Source organism: Lontra canadensis, unplaced genomic scaffold (assembly GCF_010015895.1).
Source record: "Lontra canadensis isolate GAN:19392208 unplaced genomic scaffold, GSC_riverotter_1.0 scaffold59, whole genome shotgun sequence".
NCBI lineage: Eukaryota > Metazoa > Chordata > Mammalia > Carnivora > Mustelidae > Lontra > Lontra canadensis.
Window position 1 is genome coordinate 850,569 of NW_022631053.1, and position 19,327 is coordinate 869,895.

Below are 19,327 nucleotides of genomic sequence, written 5' to 3' on the forward strand. Positions count from 1 at the left end.
CCTGGAATTGCAGGCCCATCTTAGGAGCTGTGGAGGTGACTGAGGAGACCCTTCAAAACTGCAGTGCAGAGGAGGGCTCCCCACGCTCCCCCCTCCTGAAAATCCTGCAGAGGAAGGGGGAAAGAAAACCAAAGCATTCTCCTGTCGCCGCGGCAACCATAAAACCCCCAGCTAAATCCATCTTGTGAGCTCACCGCCCCATTAAGATGCAGGGCCAGGCTCCTCGCCAGCCCAGCCACATTCATTTGTGCGAATAAAGGTGGAGGAGGGGGAGGGGAGCAGGCTCTGGAGGGACGGGGAAATGGCGAGAAGAGGTTATTTACACCACCGTCCTGACCTTCTGGAGCAGCGCTGGCTCCGATAAATAACCCGCTCAGCGCCATTTCAGAGCAGGAGTGGGAGGTGCGGGAAGGGAGCAGGGGCTGAGGAGAGCCCCCACGCAGGTGCGCGTCTCCGGGTTACTAATGGCTGAGGCGGGAGCAGGCAGCTGGCTTTGGGGTGGTGGGGGGGAGCACTCAGTTCCCTGGGACTCCCACTGAGAAAATACCACCCCCACCCCACCCCTGGCGCCAATTTCCAGGCGAGGGGACGGAGGGATGCCAAGGAGGCAAACAGCCCCGTAAATTAGGGATGGGGGGGTGGAATGCTGGGGAGTCTCTGAGGTAGGAGGGAAGAAATATTATAAGATGGGGAGCGATGGGGGGGGGGTGCTGGAGGAACAGAAGCAGCTGCCAAAAAGAGAGGAAGAGGAACAGAAACATCACACAAAGGCAGTTTGGAAAAAGAAATCTGTTTTATTCCTCTTTGCACAGAGCCGTATATGAAGGTGGCGATCTCCTGACTCCATACATCTCGTACACAAAAATGCTCCCTCAAATATGCCCAGTATTCACCCCACTTCAGTCTTGGAGAACTGGCAGTTAGTGGGTGGGACAGAAGGCTTAAGTCTCAGGAAGGTTTTTCTGAGACATTTTTGTGGGAAGTTTCCGGTCAAGGGGAAAGATTAGACCCATGAGTGGGTGTTCCAACCTCCATCTTCCTGGGAAATCCAAATCCCAAAGGTTTTCTGAGGGAAGGGACCTCTTTCAGCGACCTAGGGGGGGAAGGAGTGCAGACCTACTTCCTGGATGTAAGGCTGAGACAGAGAGAAGATAGGGTTAAGCGGCAGAGATTGCAGACCCAGGGCAGAGGAGTGAAATGCATGTGGGGGAGTGAAGGGGACACAGCCCAGAGGCCCAAGTCATAAATCCCACCCCTCCCCAGTTCTGAGCAAAAACTCTTCTTCCCAAGACTAAAATGGAGTTTTAGTTCAGGGACTGGCTCTGCTCCAGGGCACAGCAAGGACAAACCAGGCCAAGATCCCATGGGTAGGGAAGGTGGAGAGTCAAGGTAGTGGACCAGGAGACGGACGCTCCTAAAATGAACACTCACAAACCACAGTGGTTTTGAAGCTATAAGCCAGGATCAGGCTAAAGAATGCAGCTGTGACTGAAAAACAGAATTTTATAAGCCCTATCCAATAAAACTTAAATCCCTGCTTCTTCCATTCTGTCCCCAGCCCATTAGCTGTTCCCAATCCTTTTTCCAAGGCTGGAGGACAGGGCAGTAAGAAGGGATGGGAGGAAATGCTGAGGCCAATTAAAGTGGGGCTGTAGCTTGAGACTGGATATGCCACCCCCATTCATCCTATGGAAAAGAATTCTCTCTCTTCCTCCCCTTGCTAACATATGGGCTATTGGGATGAAGGCTATTGGGATGAAGGGCCTCCCCAGCAAAGGGAGGAAAACGCTCAGCACATTCTTTCTCCTGCTTTGATCTCAAGTGTAACTGCAGCAAAGGGCACAAAAGTTGAGAAGAAAATATGCGGGGTAGGAGAGTATGAGAGCATAATCCAGTGTAAAAAGGAAAAGGGTGCTTCCCCTACCCTGCGTTTAGAATCTGCTGGGAGTTTTACTCCCAGACTACAAAAAAGTGAGAAAGGATAGGAAGCATACATTGGAGTTTGGGGAAGCAACCAGACAGAATGGAGATTTAAGGGTCCCTTGTAATCCCCGAGATGATCCTGAGAGCATTAGTTGGGGGACTGGATGAGAAGTCACAGCAGACGTGTGGATTTTTTGAGGGGGTGAGGAGCCAGGAACAATGAGGTCTTCACCGAAGGAGTGACCACTTGATCTGTTCTTTGGCTGACTGCAGCACCTGCAGGGACAAGGGCGGCAGTTGAGGGGCTTGCTGGGGGGGCAGGGCAAGGACAGAGATTGGGGCTCTCCTTCCCCTCACTTGCCTTCCCTGTCCTTAGAAGAATGGCAAATACAAAATCCCCAAGGATAGAGGGATGGGAAGAAGCTCTCTAGGGCCCTAGAGGATTGTCAGTTTGGGAAATTCCAAACAAATTCAAATCCACTGGGGGGATGAAGAGAGAAGAGGTATACCTGGGAGGAGAGAAAAAAACTGGGGGTTACTGGCCATATGTTAGAAAGGAGGAGTTACCACATCCAGATGGACTTCTTGGTGAGAATTCCAAGTAGATAGAAAACAGAATCCCTCCCTTGCCTCCCACATCAGGTAGACAAGCTATCCACAAAGTAGCAGGATAGATCTGTAAAACCTGCTTTACTCTAGAATATACATTTCCAGCCTAGCCCTCATTTGAATAATGAGAGAGAGAGAGAGAGAGAGTGTGTGTGTGTGCATGCGTGTGCATGCACACACACAGACCATCTGCTTAAGGCAAGCCTCTGCTGGGGAGTAAATCACTGAATGAGGCATCAGACAGGGAGGGTTTGAAGGGTACAGAGCAAGGCTGACAGCCACTGCTCACAGGAACATGGGATAGGAGTTGGGTGGGTAGGGAGTGTTTGGCTGTATGAGTCCCCAGTTCTCTGGGGACTAGAGCCAAGAAAAATGTGCCTTCAGTCTCTAGACTCATTCAAACTTGGGCTGGGGTGGAATGCTAATCTAGCCTCTTTACTGGTCCAGTCCATGTGGAGAGAAAGACATACCTGAGACATGGTCTGCTCCGTAAGGGGGACATCTTCGCCCTATGACACAGAGAGACAAACATTTAGCATGAGAGGAAGGTGGGATAAGACCGGACTGAAGTCAGTAGTGCAGAAGGAAAAAGTGGTCCTTTAAACTGAAGCAAAACGCAGATGCCTGACTTCTCAGTCCCTTCTAGGTAGTACAGTCACAATTTTCTTGGCCAGAGAGACTGTGAGCAGAAAAGGGTCACTTCATCCATCCTCTGTTTTAAGGCAGTTGGACTTCTTAAAAGATTTATTCCATTCCAAGTAATCAGCAGGTTATCTGATCCTCAACTTGGGGGTGGGGGACCTGATTCCCTAGTCAGAGAAGACCTTCCCTGAATATCAATATCACTAGGGAAAGGATGAGGGGGAGCCAGGGGTAATTTAATGGATCCCGCAAGGCCTGATGGGTAACGACAGCATGTTAATTTGAAGAAATAAACTGCTGCAACAGCAGCCTGAGAAGGGGAAGGCGGGAGTGGATGGTGGGGGGGAACCCTCTCTCTTGCCACATAGAGACATATGTTAGAGGAGAAGATTAAACTATGCAAATGGAGCCCAAGGCAGTTAAGGAAGAAGATTTTCCATTACCCGACACTGTCAGCCTTCACTCTGTGGAGGTCAGAGCTGGGACATTCTATGAATGGGGAGATTTGATTTGCTTAAACATCTCTGCACCCCACAATTTGCCAATGGGTTCTCTATATACCCACCATTATCTCCCTAGCAGACTTGGAGGCATCTATGGTTAACTCAGAGGCCCCTTTCTGATATTACTACCGTCAAAAGAGGACTAAAGTTCTCGCAAATAAATGCTTCCTGAGAGAGAGGTGGTGTCCTCAGACTTTAAGACAAGGAAGACACTCCCCTGACTCACCAGATTGGGATCCATCCCCAAAGGAAGTATTAATCAACCTCGAGTTACTTTATAGTTTCAGAACCATTAATGTTAAAGTTTCTTTTATTCATCTTTTTTTTTTTTTTAAGATTTTATTTATTTAGGGGCGCCTGGGTGGCTCAGTGGGTTAAGCCGCTGCCTTCGGCTCAGGTCATGATCTCAGGGTCCTGGGATCGAGTCCCGCATCGGGCTCTCTGCTCAGCAGGGAGCCTGCTTCCCTCTCTCTCTCTCTCTCTCTCTGCCTGCCTCTCTGTCTACTTGTGATCTCTCTCTGTCAAATAAATAAATAAAATATTTAAAAAAAAAAAGATTTTATTTATTTATTTGACAGATCACAAGTAGGCAGAGGCAGGCAGAGAGAGAGCCGGGGAAACAGGCTCCCTGCTGAGCAGAGAGCCCGATGTGGGGCTCGATCCCAGGACCCTGGGATCATGACCTGAGCTGAAGGCAGAGGCTTTAACACACTGAGCCTCCCAGGTGCCCCGAGCCACCCAGGCGCCCCTTTTATTCATCTTTGATTCAATTAAGTATGTATTAAATGTCCCCTCTGTGCAAAGACTATATGGGATGCTAGGTACCAAGTAAGGGGCAAAAGTATGCTCCTTCTGCTGCCCCTCTTTGAGACAATGAGAATTTGAAAAGGAAGGGGAAGGCTCTGTGTATTCTATAAGCCCTGACCTTTAGATGCATTTAGCAGGTATGGCCCTGGAGGGTGAGTAGATGGGGGATGTAGGGGAGCACACTCCTGCTTACCCTTAATGCCACCCGGTGTACCACTTGCTGGGGATCACTCTCTAGGATCACCCTAAGACAAAGAAGAAACCATCATTCACTCTGTCCTCAAAGACAAACTCCTTCATTGTGGGGATACTGTGGTCACTCAGGCCACTCGCCTTAGGACAGAGGCAATTATCCCACTCCCGTACCGGAAATCCAAGGAGGTCCAGGCAGGTCAGAAAACTCACCCTCCATCTACGATTTCATCCACAGCCAAGAAGAGCCCTTCCATGTTCTCCAGCAGAGCTCGCTTTTCTACATTTTTCCTGAGTCCCCAAGAGAAGAGAAAAAATCAGCCCATGTATAAAAGGAATCCTAGGACATTGTCTGAGTTGGAGATCCAAAACTAGACCAATAAAATATCTGCACCAGCCACACACACTAAAAAGTAAATAAGTACTTTTTGGCTTATCCACTCTAAACCTCTTATTACTCTTGGTTACTGACTAAGTATCAGGAATGTCAGGAAAGAGATTAAAAAAATACAGGCAATTTCTGACTATTCAAGAGTTGATTATCCAGAGCTAGTTTCTTCCCTACCTACCGTAATACAGCTACTGACACTGCTCACGAACAAGGACATCAGTGAGTGGAAAAAAGAAAACAAACAGCTAAACTCAATCTGGAGGTGGCAGGACGTGGAGAGGAGTTGAGTGCAAATTCTCTTTGCACTTAAGCTCTGACAAACCTTCTAAGCCTCTCTCCGATCCCCCCTTCTCCCCCTCCCTCACCATCTCTTCTCAGGCCTTGAAAAGAAGCCCAACTAGGGGGCTGGGAACAGTCAGGGCCCTCATCCACCAGCCTTAGATCCGGTGGTTGTGCACGTGGCCAGTCACATCCGTCAGTTTGACTCTTTCACTAGATCAACGAAATGAAGTCTATTCATTCACCTGGCTAAGAAATAAATCATCCCCTTCCTGAGGAAATGTGAGCCATTGCCCTGCTGATTTTGTGGGGCTGAGAGCGCCTGCTGTTCTGCTCCGGATGGCGGATGGCTGTCTGTACTGGGTTCACTTGGGAGCTGCTGGGGGAATGAAGTTCACACTCCTTTATGTTTTCAGGAAAAGTATCTTATATCTCTTCTGTTGCCCATCTATGTGGGAAACAGGGCTGCTAGGGAGGTGGAAAGGAAAGAGAGGGAAAATGGCATATTCTTTCTGTTCTAAAGAAGGGAAAACCTATGAGCTAAAGTTAAAAACTGAGAATGTTACCTCCATTCCCAAGGCACTAATGTTACACCTGGGACATTTTCCTATGCTTGCCCTTTCCTACCTTCTAATGAAGTCTAGGAAAGCACCTTACCAGTGCTCAGAACTCTGAGAGACTGGATAATAAGAGAGTAGAGAGACATTGCTCCTGCCCAGTCCCCTTTCTTAGGAGAATTATCCCACAGGAGGGAAGTACTTTCCATCCAGTCTCCCCTATCAGTGCGAATTACTCTGAAATAATAAGCCTAACTTCTCAAGGTAAATCAGTTCCCTGGAGCCTCTGCTAATTCCCCCCACAAACCCCTGGGCCTGATGAATAGTGACTTTATCTCCCAAACAGATGTCAAGAATGGCCTTGCTCACCTCAGCATCTGGCTCAATGAGTCAAAGAGGCAATTCAGAACAGCCATGAGCATCAGCTGTTGGGAAACAGAAGAAGCAGAAGGATAAGGTTCAAGGCCCTGAAAACTGTTACCTGAACACAAAACCCACTAATTCATTAAGCATCAAAATACACAGGCTTTCACAAAAGACCAAAAGCATAAGGTGGAAGTGAGAGCAAAACAGGAAGAGGACCTGTGGTTTCTCACAGAAATAAATTCGGCTACACAATCCCACAATTTGAGGTCTCTCTTTGACCAGACTGTTCAAAACTTTACCATCACAGTCCTCTACATGTCTTTGCCAACTGTGTATGTGTTACTTGGTATCTTAGGTAAAGAAATCATTAGCCAAACAATAGCTAAGGCCAGAGGGTTAGTGGAAAGAGCATGGCCTTTGGCATCAGACAGATTTGGGCTAAATCCCAGCTGAGCCATTTCTAGATGTGTGACCCTGGAAAAGTTATTAGGCTGAAACTGCCACTTCTGTAGTTCAACAGTGGTCATATGCAAGTAATTTCATATCGTTCCTCATGGTTTGGTTTCCTCAACTACAAAACAAGGGCACTAATGCCCACAACTCACAGAAGTGCTGTAAGATTTAGGTAACAATGCATCTTACAAAAGATTTAAAGTAATAAGAGCTTCAAAAGAACTGGTTCTCTCAAACATTTACTTTTGCTTCAAGTTATGTGGGGGCTTATTTTTACTTATCTTTTCTCCTAGATGTTGCTACTTGAGGTAAGTAGCTTTTCCTGTGCCAGAAAACAGGTTAGGACTATACCCACAGGCTTCTCAGGCTGATCCATTCAGAATGTGTAGCTTCAACATGACCCCAAATGTTGATAACTGACCCAAACTCAGTCAGGTATGGACCCTTCATAGCAGGAGGAAGCATCCCCCCAACCCTGACCAAACCTCAGGAATCCATCTATAAGGGATGCCTAGGTGGCTCAGTGTTCGACTCAGTTTTGGCTCAGGTCATGATCTCAGGGTCGTGAGATCAAGCCCTGTGTCAGGCTCCACACTCAGCACAGGGTCTACTGGAAATTCTCTCTCTCTTTCCCTCTGCCCCCACCCGACCCTGCCACACCCCATCGTGTGTGCACACATGCATATTCTCTCTCAATAAAATCTTTTTTCTTTTTTTTTAAGATTTTATTTACTTATTTGACAGACAGATCACAAGTGGGCAGAGAGGCAGGCACAGAGAGAGGAGGAAGCAGGTTCCCTGCTGACCAGAGAGCCCGAAGTGGGGCACCCCTCTCTCAATAAAATCTTTAAAAAAAAAAAGAAAGAAAGAACAAAGAAATCCATCTTTAAAAACACTATACAGCGAAGGCCACTGATACATGTTAGTATGTATTAAAATACATACGGTGTCTCCTACATGGAGATAAAAGAGCAAGAGCAATTTCGGGGGGCACCTGACTAGCTCAGTCCGAGGACCATGCAACTCCTGATCTTAGGGTTGTGAGTTCAAGCCCCATGTTGTGTATAGAGATCACTCAAATAAATAAAACTTAAAAAAAGACAAAAGAGGGGTGCCTGGGTGGCTCAGTGGGTTAAAGCCTCTGCCTTCAGCTTGGGTCATGATCCCAGGGTCCTGGGATTGAGCCCTATATCAGGCTCTCTGCTCGGCAGGGAGCCTGCTTCCTCCTCTCTTTCTCTCTCTCTCTCTCTGCCTACTTGTGATCTCTGTCTGTCAAATAAATAAATAAAATCTTAAAAAAAAAAAAAAGACAAAAGAAAAAAGCAATTGGTGAAAATTTCCACTCTAGGTTGATTTATTTGCTAGGCCATGTTTGTCAGGTCAGCAGAGATCTCTGACAACTTCATTAGGCCAGTCAGAAGCCAGAGGGACGGGGCACTTCTAGGGTCCCGACGCCATACTATGCCCCGCTTATGGCTTAGAAAGTGGGATCAGAGATAGCAAAGAGGGGTGGAATTCTCACCTCATTTTCATAGGAGCTGCCAATCACATAGAAATAGAGATCGATACTGCTTTTGTATACCACTGTCAGGCCTTCCAGGAGGGCGATTTCACCTGGGGGTGGGAGAAGGAAAGGTGGAAACAGTGGATAGCCTGAGATAAGAAAGTAGGATAGAAGGAGTTACCATGAACTCTGGGCATCCAGCTGTTTGGTCTGAAGTAAGGTAGGTCATAATAACGCCCAAAGACCAAAGTTGACCTGCTTTTCTCTTCCCCATGGTAGCAGAAGAAGGGAAGTACAAACTTGGGGAAATTGAAGTGTATCTTCTCCTCTAACCACCTCCCTACCAACTACCCTTATTTCCCGCCTTGTATATGAGACAGGATACTAGTCGATCCTTCGGAGGTGAAAATGCAGAGCGGTCACCTTTACAGACTTCCATTTACCTGCCCTAATGGATGCGGTACAATAAGCAGAGCTGCAGTTAAATTTGTCAAGTGAGGCTCATAAATCCAGGGACTAGACAGGTAGCTAACAGCCAACCTTCCAGCACGGTATTCCCGCGTGAGGTACACTCACCTCCCCATTACATTCCGAAGAGTTTATTATATGAGGGGAGGAGGAAGACAAAGAAAAAGGAGGCAGTCATTTTATCCTTTCTCTGCAGCCCTGCTGCCACCCCCTGCCCGCCATGGATCCCCCAACACGGGGAGCAGTGAAAGGAAAATGACCTACTGTCAGTCCGATGGGTCTTGTTGAAAATGTTCTTCTCAAAGGCCTTTTGCTCCTTGACACTGGGGTACGTGTCGTCATAGTACTGGTCAGAGAGAAAGGAGATGGGTTGGGTCATTAGAGCTGGGAGCCCAGAATGATTAGTGTCTGTGTTTTGCCCTGGATCTTGGATTTCTCTCCTTCAAGGCATGGGGTAAGGGAAAAATACTGACATGAAGAAGGAAGAACTATGGAGGTAGGGAATGGCCGGTAAGTAAGCAAATATTAAAAAAAAGAAGAAGAAGAAACAAAAAAACCAAAACCCTTTTAAAGACCTTGCCGTAAGCATGCCCACCTCACATTTCTAAGACTATAGGGCAGAGGCCTGCAAGCTCTATGATGAAGCCCTGCCCCCGTCTGCATTCCAGGATAGCAATCTCTAGATGAAGCTCATCAAGTGCGCCCTAAGAGCTACCCATGTTAGGGAGCAGTGCTAGGGAACACAAAAAGCACTAGAAGCACAGAATGCTTCTTTCAGACCCTCACTCACAGTATGAAGCTGAGGAATGGGGAAAGGCTGCAGAAACCAAGGCAAAGCCTACCCAATCCCTCCATCTTAGCTCTCTTTTCTGCAAACTGCAAGAAGCAGGAGACAATCTAGCACATTGCTGAGCCCACTCCCAAGCCTTCCCTGGCACGGGGTGGAGATACAGGCTGCTAAATCGCTCTGCTCTTTAGGGGCTAATCCGTCGCAGTCAGCTGAAGACCTATGACAGGTCTGGCATTTAGTAACTGGATAACTGTTTCAAAAGGTGTCCTGCATAGTTACATCCAATTACAGGGAGGAACAGCTGGTGAATTCTAAACTAATCTCTACCTGCTGATTGATTTATGCTGTGCTCGCCCGGAGTTAATACACCAGGGACAGAAAAAATTTCCACAGGAGGGGGAGGATATGGAGGGAGAGGAGAGGGGTGTCCTTTCTCCTCTCTTTCAATAGATCCAAAGTTAGAAACACCACACAGGGATGTCAGGAGGTAATAAGCTTGGTGGTGACTGCAGACCTAGGGCTAGAACCCTGGAACTACAAGAGAATTCCCTGGAAAAGCCCAGGCAGGGCAAAAAGGCAGAAGGAAAAGGGACAGGAGTGATGGGCACAGACAATCTGCTTCTCACACCCAGGCACTGTACTGTTCAGAAACCAAGGTCCCCAAGCTTTTCTCTGATCTGATGCTGACAACAAAGGAGGTCAAAATCTGTGGGACGCAAGTATGGAAGCAGGGCAACTAAGACACAGAAGCAGTTTGGGTTTTATCTGGAGTAGGCACAGGAAAATGGAAGGATTCTCAAAATTATGGTATCAAGAATATGAGATAATAGGAGCAGTCCCTAGATCCAAATTTCAGAGTAAGTCTTTGTCTTGCTCCTAAATGAATTTCAAAGGGAATCTCACCTTGGCAAAAAGTCGATCTCCATCATTGTCCAGAATCAGGATGGCTTTGACAGTATACAGGGAAGGTTCCTGAAGAGATATGAACATAACCTTCAGTCCTGAAGGCTCCTGCTACCACCGACAAACAGATACCTTCCCCTCATCCCGCTGGGGCTGCAAGGGGATGCAGAGGTGCCTCTGTATGTCCCCTATCCCAACCTGGTTAGATTTAGGCAATTCACACTGAGAATGATCAAGTGGTGCATGAACTGAATTGAGGGAGGGGGCATTTCAACAAAGGACTCCAAAGCAGCATCAGAGAAGCAGTTACTCTGAGCCAGACACACAGACAGTTTAATCAAGGTAGGTCATGCTGTTATTTCCAAATATTATGCTACAGTTATTTTCCAAATTACTCTCCCTCCCTGGTCTCCCATGCACAGGTAGGTATGGAATGTGACCAGATTAATTAGTAGGCACTGCACGAGGCTATCTGAAAATAGGGTTGAATGCCCTAGTGTACTTAGAAGTTTCTGCAGTCCCAATGCAGTAGCAATGCAGAGGCATAAAGCAAGCCTTCCCTAAACCACCCACACACTGGGCAGAGGGAAATGAGCACGCATACGTGTGCACACACTCATGCACACAGACACACCAGTTCTGAATGCAACCCAGTGAGACATCCATCTTCCAAGACTTCCCCTATGATCCCAATCCTACTACACCCCCAACCACTACCACTTAACTTACAAGACATAAACCAATCTGATTTTGGGGGTAGTTAAGAAGCAGTAAGAAGAGGATCTAAGAAGCCTCGAACCTAGATATAATGAGCAGGAGGGGAGTGTTCTTTTACTACCCAAAATCAAATTTTGAGGATAATGGCTCTCATAAAGGAACCACAGCCTCAGTCTTAATGGTTACACTCAAACAACCACAAAACATATCACTTTGCAGAAGCTCCTCTACTCCTGCAACTTCTAGGGAACGAGCTAACCAGGAGACGAAGAGGAAGGAAAGGGAGGCAGTGTTATGTATATGGAAGGTGTCTGCAAGCTCAGATTTCTTGAATTTCTTTCTTTCTTTCTTTTATATTTTTTTTAGCAGTCTCCACACCCAAAGTACTTACAACCCCAAGATTAAGAGTAACATGTTCTACCAATTGAGCCAGTTTGGTGCATGAACTGAATTGAAATTGAAATTCACATTCCCTGAATTTCTTTTTTTTTTTTTTTTAAGATTTTATTTATTTATTTGACAGACAGAGATTACAAGCAGGCAGAGAGAGAGGAGGAAGCAGGCTCCCTGCCGAGCAGAGCCTGATGTGGGGTTAGATCCCAGGACCCTGAGATCATGACCTGAGCCGAAGGCAGAGGCTTTAACCCACTGAGCCACCCAGGTGCCCCAACATTCCCTGAATTTCTAATCAACATTACCTACCATTGATATCCTTCCCTTGTGCTATGAGAAAGGGCTATTGCTTTGCTGCCTCCGTTTCCTGGCCTTACTTAGGAAACCCACAGTCCTCACAGGGGCTAAATAATCTCCAAGCCTAAGTTTAATAAAGACCCAAGAGTGAGGATAAAAGAATTATTGCCAAGGATCCAGAAATTGCAACGTCTACAAAGGTAAACTGTCCCATGAGGTTTCAGGAGGTTTATGGTTCCATGCAAAGAACCAACCCCACCCTCGGGGAGTTAAAAATGAGAGTATAGGGAACCCAGTCTTTTGACAACAGGGTGATGAAGAATGTAAGCTTTCCCCCACTTGAATTCTTGAGAACAGCAAATTTTGTGTTTTGTTCACTGATTTATTCCAAGTGTCCTAAAGATTGTGTGATATACACTAAAACTTTCGGTATTTGTTAAATGATTATGAGAATTAATGAAGTTTGAGAATAAAGTAAAATTTCTTGAAGCAGTAAGCATCTAAGGGACCCTCCTATAATGAGACTTCCAAATACAGGGAGACGTTCTGGTGTGGCCATTCTGAGTGATCTTACTACCAACATATCTCTCCTCTGATAAACACTCCTTAGAGATGCTCACCCTATACACATTACTCCCTGAAATAAATACTCTGTCTCAAACTAAGGAACTGTGTCTAGCAGAGGGAAGTCCCCTAGAATATCATCTAAAAGGTCACAAACAGAGAAGCTTTCCTAACTTCTATACCCCACAGAAAGATCTTCCCATAAAGCAGGCACAATTCTATAGCCACTGGATCCTCCACTCACCAAAAGGGATGCACCCATGGGAATGAGTTTCCTTAACGAGGAAAAGAAGCCCACAGGGAAAGAAATTTAGAAGAGATCATTTTTCCTACAACCTTTTCCCTGGAAATCTTTGGCTCTGTTCCTCTCTCCACATTCACAGGAACCTTGGAGAGATTCCTAATGGTTTAAACTGGGCACTGATCTGGCCATAGGTAACTGGTTCTTGTAGCCATTGAGTCTGGCATTCCTAGAAAGAATGGGATGGATCCCAAAGAAAAGAAAAACCCTATAGCCACGGCCAACTAGGAGAGAAACAATGCCCTTTGTGGCCAACAGGGTAGAAGTGCCTAAAAACTGCTGGCAAAGAAACAGATCCCTAGGTTCCACTCCTAGCTTTTCTCACTGGCTTCCTAGGAGAGGCTATCAAGGAAAGCCCCCAAATAGGAAGTGGAGCTTACTGGGAAGGATAAAAGACAGGGAAAGGCAGGCAGGCAGGCAGAAGAACGATCTGATTTACTACAGTTCTGAAAGAGGTAAGAAGGCGTTAGAGAAAAAGGCTGGTCATTTCAAACTTCCAAAGGGATAAAGCCACCCTACACAAAGCCAAGAATTTAGGCATGAGTCTAAATGCTGCTTTAATTCTCCACTCTGCGACAGCTGGAGCCGGCAGCTTCTCCTTTACTTCTCCTGCCACCTCCTGACTACTGCTGGTTCCACTTCAGCCGGGGGCCTTTACCTCACTGAAGGGGGGAGGCCAAGAATTCCTCTCCTACCATAAAACCAGCCAATTTAGAGGCCCCAGAAGCCATTACTGATAATGTAATTTCATCTTAAGTTTTTGCAAAGGGTAAGTTTATAAATAACTCCCAGCTATTGAGAAATGGGCCTCCTGGACAATGGACTAGGCTTGACCTTATAACACATTAAATGCTGATTACTGAAAAAGACCCTACAAGCTTAGGGCCATGTTCAAAGGATTTAAAAGGTCTATTCTTCCCTCCCGCTCCCGAATGTGTAGCTGCTAGAAAGCTTTCGAGACAAAGTTCTGTGATGCACTGACTTTCAGAGAGCCACAGCCTGAGTGTATAACAGAACTTCACCTCAAATGCTAATAGTGCCTGGAAATGATATGTAGGCAGACTGGTTTGTGGGAGGTTGGGTGGCTCAGACAGATTTTCTTGTATGTTTTTATTATCAAGAAAACGAGACTGGGCTCCTCAGGAGAGTTGAAACAACACGGAACAAGCAACTAGCCTGCTGCAAAGGAGTCTTTGATCTCAATCAGAGGCTTTCTGAAGCCTGGTGAAAAACATTATCTCCCAGTACCCCACCCCCAGCACGGAGGGGACTAGAGGGGGAAGTCATTCCTAGTGCTGCCCCCTATGGGCCTTCGAATGACCTGCAGGGCTTCCTCAGGATTATAGCCGGCAAAAATATTAAAAAGGCAGCTCTGGATAAAAGCCGTCTATTTGTGTGTCTTCTAAGTCAAACTAGGGGAGATGGGCTCTGAAAAAGCACTGAATGAAGTCAGTTCACAATGTATACAGTAAGAGGGCACTCTGGGATAAGATCATGGAATGCCACCAGAAGAGGATGGGGGTGGGGGTGGTAAGTCTTTGCAGCAGGCAGACAGGGTATTTGAGAGCTAAGACTGGTTACTTTATTTAATTCACGGGGGTGGGGGCAGGGAACACAGCCAAGAAGGCTTTGTGGAGTTGGAGGATGCCACTCACAGAGCTGAAAGGGCACAACTAAGAATACGGTTGAGATTCCTAGAAAGTTCTTCATTTTCCACTTATAAAGAAATCTTTATGGCCATGCCAAAAGTAGTACCCTGCTTGGCAATAGGTTTTGAACAAGAAGAAACAAGATGCCCTTCCCTCAACCCTATTTATAAAGTAAAACCAAAACAGTATAAACTAGAAGGAAAAATTCCTAGATATGACTCCCAGGTCCACGTAGCTAGGCAGGTATTTTGCTCCGATTCTGTGCCAACTTCTTTAAAATGAAAAGCTCCTCTGGGTTTGAGGGCTCCAATTTGCCACCTCAAATGAAAAGAATTAACTCAACGACTTGACAAGGAAGCATAGTTTTTATACACTACCCAAGGTTTGCTTGGATTCAAGCACAATTCAGGAAAGACTAAGCCATAGGTACCATGGAGCATAACCCAGATGCAATGAGACCGAACACTGGCTATAAAGAGGAAACTGAACACAAGTCTTAGGAAGAAAGAAGTGATGTCAGGAAGAGACCGGCAGGAAGAATCTTCCTATCTGGCATAGATAAAAATGTGAAAGCACAGTCACTACAAAGAACTCATATGCTACAGGAGAAAATATCTCTAAACTCCAAAACCCCTTTATTATAATCTGGATCAGCCATTAATACAAATCCTACCTTTCTGTGGGACTCTGCTTCTTCATCAGAGAAATGAGAGGCCTGACCTGGATCAGTTAAAGTTAATACCTTAAGTTACAGAAGACCTCTTTGATAAGCTGATGAAATCTAGGGACCCCGTTCCCAGAAAAACACACATTCACAAATTTTTATGGTTTCAAGGAGCTCAGAATTAAATATACTTTGTGAGGATAATAAGATGGTGTGGAGAGGGGAGGGAAAAAAGGGGGAAATGAATGATACTTTTGTAAATCACCCCCTCTCCTCTGCCTGGTACCAAATAGTGATTTCAATAAATATGTTTGGTCTTCATAAATTAATGAATATGATTGAGAAAACTAATGCAGCCAGCAGGGGGAGCAAAGGTCAGCACCTTTCAATGACTAAATTTGGTGGCTGTGAGATAGGAAGGACAAAGGTAACCAAGCCCAAGCCCTTCAGGAATGCAAAATCTCAGGTCCTCTCTTAACATTCAGAAAGCCAGATGCCTGGCTGGCTCAGTGGATTGAGCATGCAACTCTTGGTTTCAGGGTTAGGAGTCTGAGCCCCACAATGGGCCTAGAACTTATTTAATTCCCCCCCGCCCCCAGAAAGGCTATCTGTAGAATTTTTCCCCAGGGGCCACACAGTCAATTCTCCAACTGTTATGAAAGTGAAAGAATTACAGAAATGCAGGACAAAGCAAGCAGCACTGGAAAGAGGAGTTAAACAAGCAGAAATCAGAGTACTCCACATCTTAGGCCTGAGAGCAACATTAGAACTTCCTGCCTTCCCAGTTCGGTAATCCAAGAGCTCTTATTTATTTATTTATTTATTTATTTTAGATTTATTTATTTGACAGAGAGAGAGAGAGATCACAAGTAGGCAGAGAGGCAGGCAGAGAGAGGGGGAGAAGCAGGCTCCCTGCCGAGCAGAGAGCCAGATGCGGGGCTCCATCCTGGGACCAGAAGATCATGACCTGAGCCGAAGGCAGACGCTTAACCCATTGAACCACCCAGGTGCCCAAGAGCTCTCATTTAAATACCACTCGATAAAGGGAAATATCAAATGGAACTAGATCCCTTTCTGCTGAGTTCTTGGTTATGATGTTTCATGCTATCTGTACCCACCCCTAACCCCTGCCCAACATCTGCTAGTCTAAGAGAATGAGTTGACAGCCTCTGTGCTCATCTTTCAGTCTATCAACCCAAAATTCAGAATCACACCCCAAGGAATAACTGCGATCCTCTGCCCCAGTTTGTCTCCCTCTACTAAGTCCACAAATAATAGAAAAGGAGTTGAAGAAAATTGGTAGAGATATCCAAACGCATGGCTGTTGGTGGAGATATCTGCCTTGACAGTAGGAGAATTATAGAGCCACATGGGAGACATGTGCTTTACCTGCTGCCTGAGACTAAGAAGACACAGCAGGAAAAACTTCTGAAGAGATGGACATGGTCAACAGCAGAAGACAAAGCTAGGAAATCTAAGGATAAGAGAACTCCTCTAATAATCCGATCTGAGAGAAAGGCAAGACAGAATAGGAGAGGGCCTCTGCCAGTACCAGCATCTTATAAAGTGCATGGACTTGACCTCCCAATCCATCTTCGTCAGATGCTTGAGGGCACTCTGCCCTCCGTCTTTCTAATTACTCTACCATAAGTGGATAGGTAGGCACTGATTCTTTACTCCTGTTCTATCCTTTATTTGCTTCTCAAGTTTCCCGTTCCATAACTAGTCCTCTTGTCAGTATCCTAACTCTAACCAAGTCATGTCAATGGAGTAAAAAAACAGTAGCAAATATCTAGATGAAAAAGACCCTAAATCTACCACTAGGCTCCTTCAAATATCTGGATAATTGCACTCATCCTCTGCCTCACAGGGAAGACCTGGCTTCTCAAAGATCTGGCCTTCTTCATATGGAGATCCCCTCCTCCTCTTTTGACCATGTGACAGCTCCCCTAGACCTTTGATATAATTTATACCTTGCCAGGGACCAACTCTTTCCCACCACTGTGAAGGAGAGGGAAAAAATATATATAAATACGTCGGAAATCTATAACGAGGTCTTCTTGGAGGGCAAGACATGGAGAGAGTTAGAAGCAGCGTCAATTGCTCTTTGGGGGTTTTAGTTCAAGCCGAGGTCTGCTTCCAGCAATCAACCATTAAAACAAGCCGGCCAGAGTAACAGCACAGTTTATTCTGATCATTTAATTTGAAGTGTCAATAAATTAAACTTCAATCAATTAAACTAGGTGTGCAATAACCCAGATGGACACCCCGACACCAACATAATCACAATAAAAATTTTTATGGCTGCCAGGGACCTCACCGGGGGCAGTGCTGGCACTGCTCGCGCCCTAGCTGAGAAATATATCTCCACAGTGCAGGAACGAGGAGATTGCTTCTCCTAACGAAATGGAGGGGCCAGGCACCGGCAAGGACGCAGCTGGGAGAGGGGCACAGGGGATTGCCAGGAACGAGATGGGAGTGCTTTGGGGGCTTAATGTAATTGATACCTTTGCCCAGAGCAGGGGGAGGGGGCATTTAGGCCAAGTACCTCTACTGTTAGTGCCAAAGGAATTTAACAAAAGCCCCATTAAGATGATTCAGGAAGCGAAGGCCACAGAGCAATATCAACCTTTAAGTCATTGATGTATTCTGCATAGTTTCCTCCTCTCAGTGCACACTCTTGTGCACTCTGGATGCCCTGATTTTTGAATGAGGCTTAGAATTCGGGACTTGGCCATTGTTTTAGAATAAAAAACGTTACTAAGGGGAGAGAAAGGATAGAATTTAGTTGGAAGAACACTGGAAAAACACTCAAAGTGAATCTATGGAGGATTAGGAAAAATGAAACCTATGAGGAAAGATTTAAGGATCTAAACTGCTAGAGTAATCCAGCTTTGAGAAAAAAAGGTAAAGGGGGAAGGGAGGAAAAGGATAAGTCATTATCTTTAAGATTTCATTGATTATTAATGGAGAATGGTGACCTGCAGAGATCCTTCTCCATTCACAGCTAAGAAAGGGAGAACCAGCAGAAAACAGCAGGAGAGAGGAAGCTGAGTCCAAAGATGCAGGCTGGAAGCACTATAAAGCACTGGGAAGAGAAGGTGATGAAAGGGTCTCTTTCCTTAGAGACTACAAGAGGACCTGAGAAAAGTAAGACAAATCTGCTCAAAACTTGGAGCCAGATTACTTAATTCAAGAAAGAAATGACACCCACTGTAAAGTACCTAAATGAAGGGAAACTACTGGTATTTAGAAATTCCCATAATCAGATCAAATTTCAGTAGATTTTCTTCATGACCCCCCTAGATTACCCTTCCCTTCTCAGTATCCTATGGCTGTGTGCCTTGTAGAGGTGAGGATGGAAAGATAATGTACTTTGATCAGATTTCTCCAGAGGTCCAGCCAAACCAGGAAACAGAAATGTGAAAGCAGAAAGCCAACAAGAACTTTACAAGGTGTCTACCCTCTTTAAGGAGGAGTCTGTTCAGTATTATCACTGTACAGTAAACTCAAGTTCAGTAGAAAGCTAAGGAAAAATCCAGGTATTCCTCATACTTTTCACAAAAAAGATGGCAATTTAAGTAATCAGACGCTGCTGAGTAAACAAGAGGAGGGGATGAGGTTAAAAAGGACCAATGCTGAAAGGTGATTCTGAATTCGTTGGGGCTAAATTTTGTGGGCCAGTTTGTAACGGTAGAGAGAAATAAAAATTTAGCAAGTATCACCTAGATTCTCAACTACAGTTCCTCATCTGAAGCACTGAATACTGAAAACTACTTAAATGACTGCTTTTTTTTTTTTTTTTTAACTTCTCCTAAGGATGGTACAAACTAGTACCATTGTGGATACAGAGAAGTTGATTCATTATATTAATGAATGCCTTAGGGCTTAATTCTCTCCTAGAACTCTGGTTGAGAAAAGGATGGAATGGTGAGAAATATCAAATTCTTGGGGCGCCTGGGTGGCTCAGTGGGTTAAGCCTCTGCCTTCAGTTGAGGTCATGATCTCAGGGTCCTGGGATCGAGCCCCGCATCGGGCTCTCTGCTCTTTGGGGAGCCTGCTTCCCCCTCTCTCTCTGCCTGCTTCTCTGCCTATTTGTGATCTCTCTCTGTCAAATAAATAAATAAAATCTTTAAAAAAAAAAAAAGAAATATCAAATTCTTTTTTTTTTTTTTAAACAGATTTTTATTTATTTGACAGAGAGATCACAAGTAGGCAGAGAGGCTGGCAGAGAGAGAGAGGAGGAGGAAGCAGGCTCCCCGAGGAGCAGAGAGCCCGATGCGGGGCTCGATCCCAGGACCCTGAGATCATGACCTGAGCCGAAGGCAGAGGCTCAACCCACTGAGCCACCCAGG

At 45.7% G+C, this 19,327-nt stretch overlaps 1 protein-coding gene across 1 annotated transcript in view; it reads right to left on the reverse strand.

Annotated features, from left to right (window-relative positions):
• Nucleotides 1-2,026: 2,026 nt before the first annotated feature.
• COPZ1 (COPI coat complex subunit zeta 1) overlaps nucleotides 2,027-19,327 on the reverse strand; it is a 19,875-nt gene continuing 2,574 nt past the window's right edge. The window contains exons 2-9 of the mRNA XM_032876579.1: nucleotides 10,388-10,456; nucleotides 8,959-9,040; nucleotides 8,245-8,336; nucleotides 6,273-6,328; nucleotides 4,890-4,967; nucleotides 4,678-4,729; nucleotides 3,003-3,041; nucleotides 2,027-2,199 (exon numbers count right to left, since the gene is read on the reverse strand). Coding sequence (XP_032732470.1) covers nucleotides 2,152-2,199; nucleotides 3,003-3,041; nucleotides 4,678-4,729; nucleotides 4,890-4,967; nucleotides 6,273-6,328; nucleotides 8,245-8,336; nucleotides 8,959-9,040; nucleotides 10,388-10,456 — 516 coding nt within the window. The 3' untranslated portion in view covers nucleotides 2,027-2,151. The remainder of the gene's footprint in view (nucleotides 2,200-3,002; nucleotides 3,042-4,677; nucleotides 4,730-4,889; nucleotides 4,968-6,272; nucleotides 6,329-8,244; nucleotides 8,337-8,958; nucleotides 9,041-10,387; nucleotides 10,457-19,327) is intronic.